At 44.2% G+C, this 19,655-nt stretch overlaps 1 protein-coding gene across 1 annotated transcript in view; it reads right to left on the reverse strand.

The window, feature by feature from the left end:
• The window catches only part of ACADL (acyl-CoA dehydrogenase long chain), a 563,007-nt gene that overhangs the window by 180,485 nt on the left and 362,867 nt on the right, over positions 1-19,655 (reverse strand). The window contains exon 9 of the mRNA XM_078680576.1: positions 3,671-3,798. Within this exon, the coding sequence (XP_078536702.1) occupies positions 3,671-3,798 (128 nt within the window). The remainder of the gene's footprint in view (positions 1-3,670; positions 3,799-19,655) is intronic.

Here is a 19,655-nt window from a genome sequence, read left to right on the forward strand (position 1 = left end):
AAGACACATTAAGAAATGAATTACTTCCATATGCTTAAGAAAATTCAGGGACTGTATTTGGTATCACACAAAAAACTAATCTGGCTCTGAGCAGGCACAAAAGACAACACCAGGCAGTTCACGCTCTGCTCGTTTTAACCTTGGCCTTTTTAGGTCCAGCTGCAGACATATTCAGATGTATTATGGGCTTCATGTTATCTATAATTTAACAAGCATTTGCAATGCAATAGGTCTCGCATTTACATGAGTTTGAGCTATTGGCATTGTAAATGACAATGCTTTTTATTTATGTGTTGTTTTAAAAACAGATAAATAAAAGGCACAACGCCAATAGCTTACACTTTCTCAAATGCGTGACCTATTGCATTACAAATGTGTATAGTGCTATAAAAAAATGTAAAAAAGCGTTCGGAGAGTGCATGTCCTGTTTGCAAAAGCAGGCAGGACAAAGCTATTTCAGAAAATAGTGCTCGGAGGCTGTAAGTAAAGCCTATAGAAGTAACAACACACGTAACAAGGGGTGTTGCCATGGGATTTTACAAAATGTGTCAAGACAGTACTAAGGCGGGGCTACTAAGCCTATTGACCAATCATTAGTTATGGTTTACAGTCGCCAATGACAAAAATCAATGAAAAATATAGGTGGAGGGTGGGCAGAGCTTCAAGTTCCTACCTAAACACAGCATTCCTCGCAGAACAGTGCATGTGCTGCCCAGGCTCGACCTAAAAATCAGATAATTATGCAGCATATAATGAACTACCTCGGTACTGAGGTAAATTCATACTGATGAAAAAACTCACAGATGTAGAATCACTTTTAAGTAGTTTCCCTTGGTTTACCTTGCACCAACTACTAATCTGGAATCAAACTTTTTGCAAAATAAATCATGCCACAATCTAGCCTACTTATTTGGTAAAGAAATTATATGTGATTGCGAACAAGGCCATTGAGACAGCACATAAAGAAAAAAAAGACAACACAAAAGGGGGTCGGACTGTCCTCAATCATTAAAGAGAATTGGAATGCTAATACGCCAAAGCCAGAACAGACTTCAGAACAAAACAGAATACATTTAATATATAAGCAAATCTGAAGGTGTGTTCACACAAACAAATATGTATGTAAGAGGAGAACATTGCTCTCTCGTTTTCACCATAATGGGACCAGTGGCCCTATTCAAAATCATGGGTCTCCTCTGCAGAATATGAGAAGGGGCCCGCAGCATCACATATCTCACAGATATTCATAGGCCTTCAGAGGCATGTGGGCTCCTTGAATATTGGGGGCTTCTTGCACCACGCCTCCGAAGGGAATGTATGATTAAATGAATACGCTTTCCAGGGACAGCTCTGCCCTCCTAATTGTTAAGAATGGCTGCACGTTTCAACCATGTGTCCATTTGAACCACAAGAACCTTCTAAAGAGTGTTTACAAAATCTGTTTGTAAATCATGTGTAAATGTAACGCATGTATCTGTAACTTTCTGTCCTGAAAATGATGGCGCTGCCAGGGATTTAACACAGAACAGACGGGTGCTGTAGAAAATATTGTGCAAACACATTTCCGTAGTTGTTCACTGCTGCACGCATGAGCTATGAGTACTGTAGGGTGGCATGCTGATGCAAAGACACCAGACTCAGTGGCTTGAACAATATCTTATAGGCTGAAAGGCTACTTTGTGCCTTGATGCGCCAGGCGTTTAGTGTAGTACAATCCCCCTCCACTGCATTCACATGGCAAGTTGTTGGACACTAGCCTTTAGATGTCTGTTTTACTTTTCAGTAACAGAAGATGGTTGCCACAGAAGCATCCTTTGCCATGACACCGTTTCCCGCCTCCCACTGCTGCCGGTGTGTGAGTTTTATAAACGTAAAATTCCATTCAGTGGCACAGCAAGGAGGCTTTAATCAGAAAGCAAGCAATGCACACGAGTTCAGTGACCAAACATAAGGGTGATGATAAAAAAGGCAACAGCGACAATGGGGATCAGAGGAACCCTCACATAAATCGGACCTGGTGCCAATGCACCTCCTGCACTAAAGCTACGTCCGGTTATCACTAGAAGAACAATATTTTCCCAGAATAACTAATAATGCATAACTGGCACCCAAGCGGCCATTGTGCATTACCAGTGTGCAAACGAAATAAAAGCATTAATAATAAGAAGCAGCCTTACTTGTCAGTGGCCTCGCAGGCTGGAAGTGTCCCATTTCGCAGCGCTGTTGCTCTCTTTGTTTTACATTTGTGCTTAGGTGAAGGGGAGGTAAGGGAGCGGGGCAAGGGGAGAGGGCTGAAGTGAGGAGAGGCACCCGAGAGGCCATTGTGGCGAGCGACGCATTTTGTAAACATTATGCCGGCCCCCTTAGTAAAACAAGCAGAAGGTCACCAAATCAGGTTGCCTGAAATTAACTAAGCAGCAGGTCCTCGTCTTATACACCAGGAAGTGAGGTGCACTGGAATGCTGACAGCGTTTTGTGCTGCCCAAATCCAATTTGCTGGAATTAAATAAGCAGCAGGACAGCGTCTACAGAGGCAAGGAGTAGGATAAAGTACGTGTGACAGCGTTTTGAGCTGCGCGGCCCGACCCACAACAACAAAGGGATTTTTTTTTAACGTAAAGTCAATGAAAATACAAGAACCGGATTGTAATGAAACGTACTTACAGTTGCCTGTTACACAGCAAAAACTCGCTTCTGGACAACTGTTGACACGAAGAAAAAAAGCGGTGCTCTGCAGGACAGCACCTACTTCCGGTTTGGCGGCAATGCTTCCGGGTCGCCGCAGGCAGCGCGGCGGCCCGCCCTGCACGGGGAAGGGAGGCAGCTTTCGAGGAGGACAGCACCTGGCCGCGAGCGCGTTCTCGTGCGCGTGACCTTAACAAATCGCCGCGCGCGGCCAGTGCTGTCCTCCTGGAAAGCTGACACGCTAACTATAGGTCTTTGGCGAGAGCGAGCTTCGCTCGCTTCTAGCCGAGACCTAAAAAGGTAGGCTAATGTCAGCTACTAAACGCCTAAAAATAGCCTGTGTTTTACTTTGCTGTCATAACATGTTGTTGAATTTAGAGGTTTTTTGTTCTAATAATATCCATATGAACCCACACAAGCTTTCTTGTATCTATTTGTAATATTTTGCTTTTTATGACTTATCATTTCACTACTTGGAACACAAACTTCATAATTGACTCCGTTTTATACCCCTCTTCTTGGAGGGTATTTCTCAGCTCTTCTAGCACAATTGTCGAACAAAGGGCCCCTACTCCCATCTTCCATATTGTAGTAGCCTAAAATATATTTTCTTTTTTAGGACCACCTGGTGCAACACCTACAATGTCATCCAAACATTATTAAGCACCTTTCTAAAGAAAATCCAGGTCTATTGACTAAGTCACTATGTTTAAGAAAGCAAGACTGATTGGTTTACCAACGCTTGTTTTTATCCTTTTGCCACTGAGAAAAACAAATAACCTTCATTCAAAAAGAAAGGAACCTATTTACATCCCTGAATAATCTAGGAGGTATCTAAATCACTACAATTGCCAAACAGCTATGAAAAGAACTCAAAGGCCAGAGACACTGGTTTATGTGAAGTTTAAAGCAGCAGACGAATTTAGCAGATTATCTTCAGAATAGGCCCCTTTTCAGGCTTAAATAACCTTAACCCAACACTTACCAGTATTTGGCCATAGAAGCAGTTGCAGAGTCCAGGCGTTTTTGGTTGTGCAGCTGGAGGCAGTTGTCGATGAATGCACGGCCAATGCAGATCTGCGTTTTCATTTCTGCCAACTTGTGCTGCACTGTCTAATTTCCATTCAGATGAAACAAGAGAAAAAGGTAGAATTCAGGGCTCACTTTAATTTATCTTTAAGTCCCAGAATTCCTGTAAGGCTTCTAAATGACACTCACAATTCTCATAGCAATTGTTTTGGGCTAGCTTTTGAGGACAACTCAATTACATAAGACAACTCTGAATTTCATACATAAATAAAAAAGCATCGCCATAGCCAAAAGGGCTTCGTTCTAAAATGCCAAGCTATTTGCTTTGCTAATGCTCGTTTGCATTGGCATTAATAAAGCTGAAAAACCTTTGTAAGATATCCATGGATGAGCGGGAACACATGCATCGTGATGCACTGGCTGCAATTTTGTCATTTATAATTTACAGTTCCAACATGGGGACCATTTTGGAATGGTAAATTAAAAGTAAACAAGCATTGGCATAGCCAATAGGGATCGCATTTTGGACCTTATAAGTGTTTGGACATGCAGCACATTATCCTAAGAGTTGTGCCACTAGGGATTGCAGAGCTATACAATTACTACTACACTTTGGGTCATGGAGTCTGATTCAGAAGTACATGCTTGCCTCAGGAAGCATTTATGGATACATTCCAAGGCTTTTTTAAGGCTCAGACAGAAAGACTTGCTTGCACGTAAACATCACTATAACATTCTGTGTTGACTATCGCTAGATTAATGAACAGCCTGAAGAATCAGCGTTTAGAAACATATTAGATGGTGAAGTAATACAGCTCAAGGAATGGGAGAGGATGTAGCCGGAGCTGCTGACTTAAGAAAAAAAATGTTTTGAGGCCTTGTACTGCTTACTTATCTTACCTTGAGAAGGCAACCCTCATCTACTTCTAGAATAATAGTGCAGCTCAAAATAATTTATTTGCAGTGAAACATATGTACGCAGCTCTCACTCTATAGAGACCCTCTTTTTACCCAAAACAGCTATTTTCCTAATATGACCACCCTAAATGTTCAGTTCAACACGTTTCAGCAGAAAGAAAAATGTGTAAAAATTCTGACGTTCGAACACACTCATTGCTACTTTGACAGGTTGAGTTTTGTATCGGAAACATCTATCCATCACTTCACTCTGGAGTGAAACTGAAACCAGAAACATTACACAAAAGATGTGAATAAACATTTCAGAAAAATAAGCATTGGTGCCGGCTTACAACATGATACCAGAGGTTAGAGAACGACAGACATGCCAGGGCATCACTGATTGTACAGAAAAATATTTTCCGGCTTACATCCTGCACAGGGCCATTGGAAATTTGTAAAACGGGAGGGTCAAATTATGTTGCAAGAAGAAAGGCAAATTATGTGGTATAACGCACATTTTATGATAGCATGATGCCTTTTTTTTATTTTATTTCAAAAGACTATAATATTTTCCATAAAAGACAAAATAAAACATGTTTGGTAAGTATACACACTGCACACGTCGCAATATTACAATTAAACAATGTGTTAAATTAACAATATACCACAAGGAATATTATGGCAACCAATTTAAATCCAAGTAATTGTTAAAGAAAAACCGAAAAAGGAAGCAAAAGGAAGCAAAAGGAAAGAAAAAGAGGAAAAAAGAAAAAAAGAGGAAAACAAAGAAGATACCGAATAAAAAAGAAAAGACCATGAGAAATAGCTAACATAGTGTAACTAAAGATAAATGAGGCCCAATGTACACCCAGTAAATATGAACAAGTACAACACACAAATTACCTATCAATTATAAGCTTAGTTTTCGCTAACTGGGTAATCAACTGGGAACGCAGGAGTTGGAACAGAAAAACAAGCATTGAAAATTAAATAGGTCTCGCCTTTGATTAAGTTAAAGCCATTTGCTTTGCTCATGGTATTGTACAGCAAAGCAAATGGCTTCAACTTCATAAAAAGCGAGACCTATTGCATTTTCAATGCTTGTTTATTTTTAGTTTTGCACTACATAAGAGTGCATGTGTTTGCAGGCTCTCTCAAACTCACCCATCCCTCCCACCTTCTACTGTCATAGCGTTTTTTTAGGAATCTTGTGTGAATGTTTTTGCTTTCTACAAATGAATGTGATTAAAAGTCAGCCCGGGGCACGGGCACCTTGTCTTCTTTTTGTGTATTTGTTTTGTGTTTGGGTAGAACGGTCAATTTCTATAGTGCTTCTGAAGAGTTTTCGTAGTCCTTACTTAAAAGTGCTGGGCAGAGTGCTCCTGCTCCTTCCTGAAGCCACTGGAGCAGACTTATTCGGAGGGGCTGACAAGATCAAGCAGCCTTGGGTTTATTTGCAGCCATAGCTGCTGTGGAGATGGGGTGGAGGACCTGAAGGAAACCCTTGTTTATATGGGGGTTTGCAGGTAGAAGCTCCAGCCGGAGGTGTATATGCACTTGGTGGCTTAATGGTATGCGATTTATACATGTTTAGGGCAGAGTGGTGTCATCTAAGAACCTGCTTTGATCAGGCCCATGTGTAATCGCTCACAACTGCACACAGACACACACTCGTCAAACATTGACACACAGCCATGTAAAAACACACGGAGACAAATGCGCACATGTACCCCTTAAGGACACACATGAACACACAGGCACATATAACAAAGAAATATCCAAGCATACACAAGGACACACCACACAAGGAAAGACACCCTAAACATTAACAGCTATTTAAGAGACATGCACTCAGCAGAGGCTCACATATCAACCATAAACACACACACAAAAAGTACACCCAGTCAGAAATCATACAGAAACGCCCACGCTTGCAGAAACATCCTGCATGGACACACACCCCAAATATTGAGAGTTGCTTAAATACACACGTACAAAGTAGGTGCACACATATACACCTCAAAGACAAACACAAATATTCATAACACAATTGGACACACGCCTCATGGATCCTAAACAAACATACAGCCAGGCATGTAAAAGATATAGCTGTACCCACACGTGTACGCTCATTCACTCACAACAAGTTCACATAAATTCTCCTAACGGTTTTGCGTCTGTACACAAACACAGCTCACAAACACATACACATGGACTTAAAATACACAAATAACATTGTGTGCACGTGCACATCTAAACATGCACCCACTGATGCACTATCACCCACGTGTAGATTCTTGACAACAGTAACTAATAAATCACAAACCCAGCGGCATTGAGAATAGATATGTAGAGAAAGGTAAACAGATGGGGTCTGAGTTTGTGGGATGGGGAACTGATGGCGTGAGCAGTCGTTAGGAGGAACGGCAGCGCACTTTAAAATATGAGACTCTCACTTGAACAATCAACAGGGATCATCTGCTTGCACAGTGCCAGCTGCTTAGCTGCCAAGTTTGAGGTCCATGCTTGATAAATTAGCTCAGTTCCGTTTTTTTCCTTAGAATTGTCTTATTGTCTTATTTACCCCAATATAATCCCTCAGCCCCTGCAGGCTCTCACCTGTGGGAACGCTGTCCAGGATGTGTAGGTCGTAAGCTCCGGGGCAGCGGTAGTTGGTAGCGGTGCCGTTGTCCCAGACCACCACCACCTCCTCGGGGCTCTCAAAGCTGCACACGGTGCCTATGTGCCCCTCGCCACCGTCCTGCTTGCCACACTTCCAGTCGGGCCCACGGGAGACAGGGGCTCCCACGCCCTCCACTATCACGCAGTTGTTGCGGGTGTTGCTCGCCACAGGGCAGTACTTTTGTAGGTCATTCACCGACCGCACGGAGATGGTGGTGTTTGTTAAACAGCGCGCAGCTGACATCCAGCCATCCTGAGCCCGAGAGAAAAGCACCACTTCCGGCCGTAAAGAGGAAGGCGCGGGGTCTCTGGGAGGAAGCGGCAGCTAGAGCAGGGGCGGGTAACCCGTTTTGCTGCCTTGGGCTTGCTCCTATTGGGCGTAGACATGGAACGAGTACTGTTTTGATGGAAAATAACCGACAGCGGCCATCTCAAAGCAGTACACAGCAGGGCAAACAGTTTGCATTTCTGTTCTGTTGAAGGAAAATATCAACGAGGCACAGTTTATAATTTGAGACATCTACGATAATTTAATTACTTCTGGCAGCAGCAAAAAGTAAAGTAGTAGTGGCAAAGCAACGAGATCTGACCTAGGAAAGACCGTATTACATTTCAATATTTTGGGTGACACAAATTGAGTCACGTTTTAGCCGCGGAGCCGGATTACATTAGCGATGGGCACGACGTACACATTTCTTCTATTTCTGCCGTCCCACTTGGACGGGATCGGCCGGACTTCCTGCTGGCGTAAAAGGATTATTATCTTCTTTATGGGGCCATCTGTTTTTCCCAATAAAGAAGATAACAGACCTTTTACACCAGCAGTAAGTCAGGGCAGCCAGTCCAAGTGGGACAGCTCTAAAGGAGAAAAGTGTACGTCAGAGGACGCTCTTTTCCAAGGGCTTGCCACCGTTTACCCTAAACGGTGACGCCAGCAAATGGAAAAGAGGGGCGGGGCTTAAAGCCCGCTAGTGAAAGCTACCCAGAAACATAAAATCTTGCAAGCGAGACTGCGCATGTGCAGCCTACGCTAGCCGAGACCTAAAAAGGGAACTAAGGAGGAAGTGGAGAGGGTGGGGGGTTCTTATTGTTTCTATGGGATTATGTTATGGGGCTTTAGTCGTGGCTCAAGTTAAGTTGTGCTGGGGTGTGGATATACCCTGTATTCCGGGTGTGATACATTTTGTCATGTTTTAGCAAAGTTTGATCCTAGCTGGAGCTAAAAGCAAGTATTTTATTTTGTTCAAATCAGTAAATAAGTAAGCAGATAATGGATTATGTGACAAATCCATATCTATGCGAAAAAGACCAACGCTGCAGAATCACATCATTCTGGTGGATGACGATACAACAAGCTACGCCAAAGTTACACGGACTTACAAGAGACCTCCTTATGGTCAGGGAAATACTCAAAGTTATGCAATGTCATATGCTGAACCTATTTACATTAATATTAATAACAACACTAATGGGAATAATAACAGCTATAAATTATCATCAGCATCAATTGCATTGTTGTTGATACTTCCAGTAAAGTATTTACAGCACGTAATTGACGGTGGGAGATGGCTTCAAAATGAATACTACAGTGGGAAGTCAACAAAGTGAGTTTGGGCTCACTGACAAGAATATGGCTCAGTGGGTCCAGCACACATTAGGTTTTCCACATTATCCTGGCCGTTGTGTGCTAAAATAAAATACGCAATCAGTGTAGTATAAATAATCCGGATCAATGGAGTAACGGAAGACCAAATTATGTTGCAGGGTTTACTGATTAACTGTATTGTATTTTCTTTATATTGTGCTCTCCTGCCCCTTGTGAGGCTTAAAGAGCTTTAATTATATTATCAATGAACAGCTAAATATAAGACACAAGATGCCATTAGAGACAAATTCACCATATGTAAGAAGCTGGCTCTACATATACTATACCAAAGTAAGGTATAGTGTGCACAGAGTCCAGTGGATCCCCAGGGTCTAAAGTAGATAACACTAAAGCTCTCTTTTGTGGTAGTGTGGGGGAGCAGTTAGGCTTATCAGAGGGTAGTGCTAAGCATTTATTCTAAACATAGAGACACAAAATGAAACACACACTCAAAGACTAAGTCCAAGACCAATGGTTTTATAAAAATGTTACTTTTGGTATATTTATTTTATACAGCCAAAGATACTTTTATGCAAGTAAATCAGTTTTTACAATATCTACGCTTTTCAATTTAAAAAGTGGACACTGCATTTTTTCAACAATACAATGTTATCGTATTGGAGGGAACACAATCAGCAATATTCAGGTAAGTAAATGATTTACCCTATTGAGTTTCTGGATTAGGAATCAGTACCAGGTAAGGTATAGATAAGTAACAAAACCGCACAACCAGTGGCACTGGGAAAGCCGGGTGCAGAGGTCAAACTTGGTATCTGGTGCTAATTTTATCCAATGTTAATTTTATCCAATGGAGAAAGGGGGCAATCAAAGTGGTACTCCTTACAAGTAAGGAGCACGGCTTGGTAACCCAGTCTCCGGGGGTCAAAACTTACACCTTTGACTGGGGGAGAATGTTTGCATTGTCAGCATTCTATCAATCATTTGTTTGCTGTAAAACTTACACCTTCAGCAGCACAGGCGCGGCCGAGGGCAGAATGCCATCACACCATTCGGCTCCCAATACACATCAACGAGGAATCTCAAAGTTGGTAAAAAAGGCTGCAGGCTCAGACCAGGAGGCCGATCGAAGGAAACCTGCAGCGGCACAGGTAAGCTGGGATGTACAGGAGCATCAGGACACCATTGGTTGATCTCCCCAAGATCCAGGGGTTCCGGGTGCAGGGGTGTCCTTGATGTCAAAAGCAGCTAAACTGTCCCGATTGGGAGGGGAGGGGTGGGGCGGTTGAAGAGGCTGCAGGTGTCGATGTAGAGTTGGCAGGGGTCTGCCCGCGATGGACTCTGGCTCTGAATCGCTGGGGAACCTTTGCTGGACTAGTGGGCCACTAGGCTCCGACCGTGAGCGTCGGGCGCAGAGACAGTAGATTTCGTGATTCTGCAAGCAGAGTTTTGGTCTTTGAAAGTTGGCTCTCTTTTGGGCAGATCCAACTTCCACGGGAGTTTAGGAGTCTTTATGTAAGGCAGGCAGTCCTCCCAGGGTTCGGGCGGTCACTAGTCTGCGTGATGAGTCGTGGAAGCTTGCGAAGTTCGCAGACAGGCTGGCTGGGCTGGGACCAACTCAGTTGCTGGAGCTTTCTGTCATGCAGTAATCAGCTCTTCTTTGTCCTCTTTTTCATAGGTCATCTGTAATATAAGACATAAGGCTCAGGGATGCCCCTAAAAACGAACTTTAAGTGCATTACCTGGGTTAGATGGTAGTAGCCAATGGGGTGCATACACCCTTTGTATGTCTACTCCCTCTGGGAAAGGGGCATATCCCTGATACTATTGGTTAGTGTCCTGCAAAACAATAGAGATGATTCTGAAAGGAGGGGGTCATTTCAGCTCAGGGCACCTTAGGGGTGGCCCTGGCTGAGAGTGGACACACCTCTCTGGCTTACTTATTGTTCCGCTGAGCTTGTCGCCAAAAATGGGCTTTGGCCAGGTGGGGCGGGCATCTCCACAAGCTGGAGAGGCCCTGGTGAGCATGACCTAGGAAGGGAAGCCTTTGAGGCTCACCACCTTGCTATGCTGTTCCTGCACGTGGGTAGGTTTGAAGCTCGTCCACCCGAGCAGGGTTTGTTTCTGACACACGAGAGCAAAAGGCTCCCACCTTAGGTGGGAAGAAACATGTCTAGAGATCGCAGGCTGGTGGGGACCAGTCAGGCACACACTAGAGAGTTGGCAGTATGTCAGGGCGCACCTCTGAGGTGCCCTCTGGGTGAATTTTGCATTAAATCCAACATTGGCAACAGTGTGGGTTTATTATGCTGAGATGTTGAGTACCAAACATTTTGGATTTCAGTGATGCCATCATGGAGCTGTGGAGCTCGTAATGACAAGCTCCCAGCCCCATGTACTCAGTATGTTTTCACTGTGTACTTTTAATGTCTAAGAATGGACTTAAACACTATAGGGGCATATCTGCTCATGCAGTTATGCCCTCACATGAGGTTTAGTAAGTGCACCCTGCCTTAGGGCTGTAAGGCTTACTGTAGGGCTGACTAGCCTAAGTCTCCTACAATGATGGTAGGCCTGGCACACAGGGATGTGTGTCAGGTCAACTCTTCAAATATCTCCACCAAAATACGCAGGCTGCAGTGGCAGTGTGCCTGGGTTTGGTGAGAGGTCTCTCATGCTACAGCCTTTAGAGATCCTCTCTTGTTATAAGACCCTTAGTACCAATGGTACCTTTTACAAATGACTTGTTTGTGTTTTTCAGAGGTCTCCCAATTGTGGAATCATTGGTACAGTTTAAGGGAAAGGACACAGGCACTGGGGACCTGGTAAGCAGGAACACAGTGCACACGCAGTCAAAAATGCAAGAGAATCAGGCAAAAATTGGGAGGGGAGAGGCAGCCATACCAAAAGGGGTTCTTTCCTACACCATATTCTCTGGCAACAATTGCATATTTTTTTTTATTACACAAGCGTATTTCCACATAAATCCCAATTTGTTTGAGCTACTAATGTCTTATGTAGTTGCTTGCTTTTTTCATGGCTATATTGACTGCATATATTATCTCCCAGGAGAAATGGTTTGAGGAGAAAGGTCACAACAATAAACGCCACAAGGTAAGGGAGTGTAAGACAACTTCTGCTTTAGCGTTGACTTTTAATTCCTCAGGCGCAGCATCTTTTCTTTACCTTTCTCTCACTAGTGAAGTGTGCTAGAAGCTCCGTATTGCTCTTGTAGTTTTTGTTGTAGCTTTAAAGCCCCTGTTTGTTGTATGCCGAAAGTTTGTTTTGTCAGACTGTTCAATTCATGAGATGTAGCAACATTGTGCGTTTTATCCCTTTTACCACATGATGTCACTGTGGTGTAACATTTTGCAGAGTGTGACCACAAGCTACTCAAATTACCCTAGTAAAGTGGCTGGAAACCAGAGTGAAAGAAAAAACAAAGGCAACAGGCATTGGCATAGCCAATAGGTCTCGCCTTTGGGGCATTATAAGTGTTTAGACAGAGCTATTGGCTTTGTTAACGTTTTTAATATGTGTTGTAGAGCATTGTGAATGTTGTGTTACAGTGGCGGTACTGGTGTGCTTCCTGTCTGGGCAGCACAGGGGCACAAATGTTGCTGCTGATGATTTAAAAACAAACAAATAGTGTAATAAAGGGCAATAATGTAAATGCCAAAGTTGCAAGGAATAATAAAAATGTATAATATTATCATACTATCACAGCAACTTGTGGCTGAGTTTTTCCCTCGGCCGGAGTGGAGAGGATGTGCCTTGCAAGGAAAGCTGCAAGGTCCAGCACCTTGGTGCTTCTGTCAGGGTGCTTTATAATCCAGCTTATGGCGGTGGGGTCTGTCCCTCGGCCTGGGTGGAGGGGACGCGCCTTGTAAGAAAAGCTGCGAGGTCCAGTGAGTTCACAATTGCTAGTATCGGAAACCTGTGCATCTGTGTATGAAAGTTGTTTATTAAACAGAAAACGAGAGAACCACGTGGGTGTGATGGAGGAGGCACGTGCAGCAGGGTGAAGGAAACATGCACCACAGCTGTGCACAGTGCAGTGGGGTGAAAGGAAGCACGCACCACAGCTGTGCAATGTGCATTAAGGTGAATGGAAGCACACAGCACAGGTGTGCACTGGGGTGAAAGGAGGCACACACCACATATCTGCACTCTGCAGTGTTGCGAAGCAGCGCCACTACTGGGCAGTGGGGTGAAAGGGAGCCCTCGCCACAGCGGTGTACTGTGCGGGAAAAGGAAGCACACACCACAGCTGTGCATTGTGCAGAGATGTCAAAGGTAGCACGCACCACGGCTGCGCAGAGATATGAAAGGAAGCATGCACCACAGCTCTGAAAAAACACAAATGTTAAAGGTGTAGTCAATTTTTAAGCTGTCTACTGTGCTATGTACGCACCACAGCTGCACAGAGGCATTATTTAGCAGCCGGTGCCAGCAAGCACGCACAAAAAGCAAGTGCTAATAATTAAGTGCCTAAGTGCGCACCGGCAGACACCGGCTCAAATTAAGCCCCCAACAAGGGCATGCGTTACACCCCTGGCGAGCGAGCACCAAAAGCAATGTGGGGAAAAGTAGCACGCACCACAGCTGAGCAGAGGTGTAAAAGGAAGAACGCACCAAAGTGATAAAAAACGCTAATGATAAAAGATGCTGTAAATTTTTAAGATGGGATCGAAAAAGAAGCAACTATGGAGGCCAACTACAGAGTACAGCAAATGTCTTGACAATAACATACTAATACAAATACAACAGTGCAGGAAGAGAGTGCTGACAGAGATGAAATCAAAGTGCTGGAAAAGAAGAGCGCACTCATTTGGCGGTGGGGTCTGTCCTTTGACCGGGGTGGAGGGGATGCACCTTGTTAGTATCTTATTGTCATGAATGAGAGTGCTGGAAAAGAAGCGCGTACTCTTGTGGCGGTGCGGTCTGTCCCTTGGCCGGGGTGGAGGGGACACTCCTTATAAGGAAAGCTGCAAGATCTTGAAATGAAACACGATCCACTACAGATGGCACGCTGCGCACTCCCAACAGATAAACGCTGTGGGAGTAAACATTGGCCAATTGTGTGCTTTCATTTTTGAAAGCCACACGCAAAGGCCAAAAGCATGTGTGGAAAATCAAACACCACTCGCACAAGTTTGCAAAAAGTCTGAAGTGATTCCTAGAGGCCTTCTCCTAGAGCAGCGCATGCGCACTGAGCTAGGCTCGACCTAAAAATCTTCGGACTGAGCAGGAGTCAGCGTAAGATAGATATGAAATGGCTCTAGTCCGTATGACTGTGGGAGTGGCTTAACATTGTGAGATTCTGTGCAAACTATTTTAATATCCCATGCCGAAAAAAATGAATATTAACCTGTGCTATGTAAATAGTGCTCATGTAAAGTGCTCACTGAGCAGCAGACGCACCCCTGTTGCAGCAGCTCCGATCAGAGCACAACAGCTGGTCTTTTCCAGCTGTGGGCGATGAGGAAGTTAAAGGGGGCAGAGGTAAAGGTACAGCAGAGAACAAGGATTATTTAAGGGGGCAGGCACAGGACAGTCAGAGGATTTAAACACACACCAGCAGGAAACGAAGACAAGTAGCAAAGCGGGAGGGGTTAGGGCGTGGGGAACTACTCTCACTTTTAAGTCAGAGAAAGAAAATTACCTTGCGTCTGGCATTTGATATTGGGATTTCAATACACAGAAAATCTGAGGACATAACAAGAATTACAGCCCTGTTCACATAAACCGAAGTGGGAGCAGAGGCAAAGAATAGAATGAGCAGGGAAACATCGATCTGGTCAATACTCTAAGAGAAAGGGTAAAGTAGTCCCTAAACAGGTGTTACAATGAGACAAGTGGAAACAAGAACTGCAGCATTGGTCCGGTGGATTGAAAAGGGGCGACAAATAGGAAAGATTGACCATGAGCAAGAATGGATTATTAAAGGAATCTGAAACAAACCAAGGAAAAGCAATATGCCCACAAAGAAGTATACACTAAAGTATATGAAGTATATACTAAAGTATGTACAAGAGGTCTTGAAAGCTCGACCTAAAAAAGTGCTCTGCATAAAAAAAGGAAGCAGCCGTCCTAATAGCACTTTGCCTCTCCTAAGGCCACTGTAATAAAATAACATTTTTGCAAAAAGGAAAGGTGTGCTGGGATAGCAGGAGGTGTTACAGCAAACAAATGATGGATGGAATGCTGACAATGCAAACATTCTCCCCAAGTCAAAAGAACTGGGTTAAATCCATCAATCTTTTGCCCACTACGCCACCCCAGTTTGGACCCAGCCATATGCAAATCAGTCTTTACCCTGTACCCCATGGGAACAGTCCAGACTAAACGGCCAGGCCATGTCCTCCCTGGACTGGAAACAAGCATCCTGGGACCGGTTTCAGGGTATGTCACTCTTGTTCAGCCAGCATAGCTTGAATCCAGTGGCAAAGTGAGCAAGGGACCCACGTCTGGGCATACCCATCCCACTTAGGACCAAAAGTGTTACAGCAAACACATGATGGATGGAATGCTGACAATGCATACATTCTCCCCCAGTCAAAAGATCTGGGTTAAATCCATCGTTATTTTGCTGAGTCACTCCTCAAGCTTGCCATTCAGTTCCCTCAGTGTGCCCGTGAACCCTTGCATCACATGCACAAAAAAAACGCTGGGTTACGTTCATGGCAGAAATTTTGGAATGGGCCAGTAGTGATGGACGTTTTTAGTTGGCTTCCGGTGCGCCTCAGGTTTTCACGCTAAAGCGCACAGCTGATCCTCGCTCAGCTTCTAAAGCGCATCAGCTCGCGTATCCTGCAAAGTGCATCGCACCCACGCACTGATGCATCCAGCTGTTGTCTTCAGAGAGGTCTAGTGTAAGGATTTATTTTATTTGTACCTATCGTCTCAGTATTTAATACTGGGTGTGCATCAGGCTTTCACACTGATGCGCACAGCTGGAAAGTTGTTTGGATTACACAGCTGGCTTCATTTGTTTCTGGTTGTGCGTCAGGTTCTCACGCTGATGCACACAGCTGGAAGGTGGTTTGGATAACTCCGCTAGCTTCATTTATTTCTTGTTGCGCACCAAGTCCTCAAGCTGATGCACACAGTTATCAGCGCACCAAGTCCTCAAGCTGATGCACACAGTTATCACCTTTGTATAACTATTTTGTGGTGAACCTATGCTTGGGAGGCATTATCTTTGATCAGCTGTGATCTGCATTTCCACAAGTATTTTCTGTGTTTCGTGTGATCTCTGTACATCATGCAGAATGCTACTGCACCTACTTTCTTTTTTTCTTCCCCGGGTGACCCTCCTCTTCCTTGGCTAAAATGGGAAAAGGCTTTTGCACATTATGCTCGAGTATGTGGTACTTCTCTTAGTGCGGAAAGGAAAACATTTTTGTTCATGCACCTTTTGGATTCAGAAGACCAGGAGGTCTTTGAGCACCTCCCTGATCTTTACGACATGGATTATTCTAGTTTAAATGAATAGGAGAATTGTATTTCTAGGAAGATGGGGTGAGAAGAAGGATTGTGTGGAAGAACTCAAAGTACACTGGCCGATCAGGGAGAAGCTGGTTGTAATTGATGGTCTTCTTGTGAGGGGTAGCAAATTGGTTTCCCCTAGTGGTCTCAGAGACAAATTGGTGAGTAATGCTCATGCTAGTCACATGGGTATTGCCAAAACAAAAGAAAGAATCAGAGAGGCCTATTGGTGGCCTGCCATTGACATACATATTGAGAGTGGTTCGAGATTGAGCAGAATGTTTGTCCAGTAACAGGATTTTGAAATGCAGGACGCAGACCTTAGTACAAGGATATTGTGCTGCATAACTAAATACTTATAAGGTCCCAAAGGCGAGACCTATTGGCTATGCCAATGCTTGTTGAACTAAGGTAGTCTGGTTACCATATTTCTGTATTGCTTACTAGTGCACAGAAGGTTTTAAACAGATCTGTGTCTATTTAAGTGCTATTTCTGTTGTATTTGGCGAACATATCCAAAGGCAGCAGAACGCTGAGCAGGGTCAAAACCAAAGATGCAGTTACCAAGTGGATTAAAGGTAGCTGTTTTTTGGATTGTTACTGCATCACGGTTTCAGCAGTTGGATGTGGAGGGGTTTTCATCATGATAGGGTAATTTTCAGTTGTAGCAAAGGCTACTCCCGTTAGAAGTGACCCAGGGACATTTTAAGGATTTTGGGGGCCCTGGGCCAAGCATATTGGGGGGCCCTGTGAGGAACAGTTTTGAATTTATGATCCTATTTCAGCTCTTTCATGCCCTCTGTGGCCGAGTAAATTTGTGTTTCCGCTCCGCGTTCAAATCGAAAAGTTTATATAAACAATCAACCTGCATAACAAACATTGTTGGTGTTTGCCAAAATGTAGACAGTGTATCTTATCTGTACACATAGAAACTAGGTTAATATGTGGAAATAGTGCTGCGGTGAATGTGCGTAGACGCTGCCTGGTCTTCGGCTGAGGCGTTCCGTGGCGGTCACCTGCAAGAGTGCACAGTTTTTAATGGAGGGAAAGATCACGGAAGTCTTTCATACGCCCTTCGTGGACAAGTAGTGCTTTCATGACTCCAGCAGCCGCGGAGAAGCGACGCTGCCAGGAACAAAGAGAGCTTCATTTCGCCAATGAAACCAAAGGTGCAGTGCAGAGGGAGAAAATGGCATTGAGTTGCTTTTATCTCTCTGTGCACCATCCTGTTACCCTGGTCACGTTTGGGTGTTTCCACGGGACCCGCCCTGCCCGACCGCGTCTATGATATTTCTTTAAATAGGAACGCAGGCGCATGTATGGAATCTTTCTGGCTTAAGGAAAGGTGTTCCAGGGACTGTTTTGAACTGAGTTGGCACAGAACTGTTTCCCCTGTAGTAAGAGGCAGTTTATAGAACATATTGCGACGGCAACAGTGTGGCTTGCTTGGGAGAAAGAAGGCCCCCCATTGCTTACACTCCGTCTGACCCAGCAGACCGCCCTGCCCAAAGTGCAGCTAGAGTGGTGTACATGGACTTGTGTCTGCACGCGGGCAAAGCATTTTTTCTTTGATATATGCCTTTGGTGAGGCTATTGGTGTATGGTTAATGCAGTGCTTGCTTTTCCAACTTTTTGTCTTTCCAAAGTGTGGATCTTCACCTAAACAACCTCCTAACGTGGATGTCCTTTTAATTTCTCCAGAAGTTCATAGCCATAGTAGAAAGTGCTCATATAGATGCATTAACAAGCATTGGCCACGCGGCCGCGAAAGTCATCGCGATGAAAGCGAAAGTGATCACGATGACGCGCTCTGTGATGAAATAAAAAAAAGCGCGAGCGGTGAGGCATGTTGTGCGCACGCGGCGACGGGAAAAAGTGCTGTGAATGTTGCGTACGCTTGTTCGTGTAATAGTAAGCTGGTGGCCGGCAAGGTAGCACCTTCGAAGCCGCTACTAAATGTCTCGCCAGGACAGCGCATGCGCTGGCTCAGACGAGACCGAAAAAAGGGAACAAGTTAGTGGTCCATGGTCTGACGTTACATTGGACATTTTAGGCCCAGGAAGTTTGAAATCGAAGGACAGATGTGTATTAGTGTGTCTTGATATGTTTTCTAGATGGCCGGTGATTAAGGTTGTTAATTTGGTTGAATCAGTGGTAGTGATTGAATTCTTGGAGGAACTTTTTTAACTAGAGCTTTTTCCGTTGTCTATTTTGTCTGATAATAGTATCCAGTTTACCTCTAGGGTAGTGGAAGAGTTTCTGAGAGAGAGGAGTATCAAGCATAAGAGGGCGGTGTTGTACCATCCAGAGAGTAATGGTGTTGTGAAAAGGTTTGTCAAGGTACTTAAAGGAACAATGCAACAAGTGGCTGTATCTGGAGGCAATTGGGAGGTAGCCATGAGGGAAAAAAGTACGAAAGTACAGATTTACGCTGCATTTCTCAACTGGTGTAGCTCCATTTCGTTTGTTCAAGGGCAGGATTGCTACTACTGAAGAGACAACCGTGTGAGTCACTGCTAAAAGAGGTGTTTTGGATGAAGGAGTGGTTAGCACAGAGGGGTGGAAAGAAAAAGAAAGGGCTAAGATGGAAAAAAGGAAAGTGTGGTATGATGAGAAGTAGGTGGTGAAAAGGACTGTAGTGTGTGTGGGTGATTGGGTCAGGATCAAGTCACCCAGGAGAGATGGGAGGAAGTCCAAATTTAGTCAACCAGTTAAGATTCTTAAGGTGTTTAAGAATGCCGTGAAGACACATGATCACAAGATTTGGAACCTTAACAGAGTTGCCAAGTGTCAAGCAAATGGGGTTGGTGGAACGAATACACAGGATGAGCGCAAGGAGGGCAGTAGGCCTCTTCGTATAAGAAGAATTTAACTCTGATTACAAGGCTGCGTCTACTGAGAAGTGGCCAGCAGAATTTTTTATTGATGTGTTTTTATTTAGTTTTAGTTTTTACTCAACTTGTTGGGCTTCATTAGGTGGGATGTGATGTGGTGTTCTGTATTTATCTTTTCTGTAATGAGGTTGGTTTCCAGGTGATAATGTAGGGGATCAAAATGTGGGTGGTTGCTATGTTAGAATGTGAAGTTCTGAGAAAAAGTCAGTTGGACCTGGCTGTCTTGTGGATGGGGTCTCTGTTACTGCTGTTGTTAATAAATTAAACACAAGATGGTGGATGGAGTGCTGAAACTTTTAAACCACTCATCCCCAGCCACAGATCTGGGTTCAATCCATTGTTCTTTTGCTTACTATGCCACCCTAGCTTGG

The sequence above is a fragment of the Lissotriton helveticus genome, chromosome 3_1 (genome assembly GCF_964261635.1).
Source record: "Lissotriton helveticus chromosome 3_1, aLisHel1.1, whole genome shotgun sequence".
Lineage (NCBI taxonomy): Eukaryota > Metazoa > Chordata > Amphibia > Caudata > Salamandridae > Lissotriton > Lissotriton helveticus.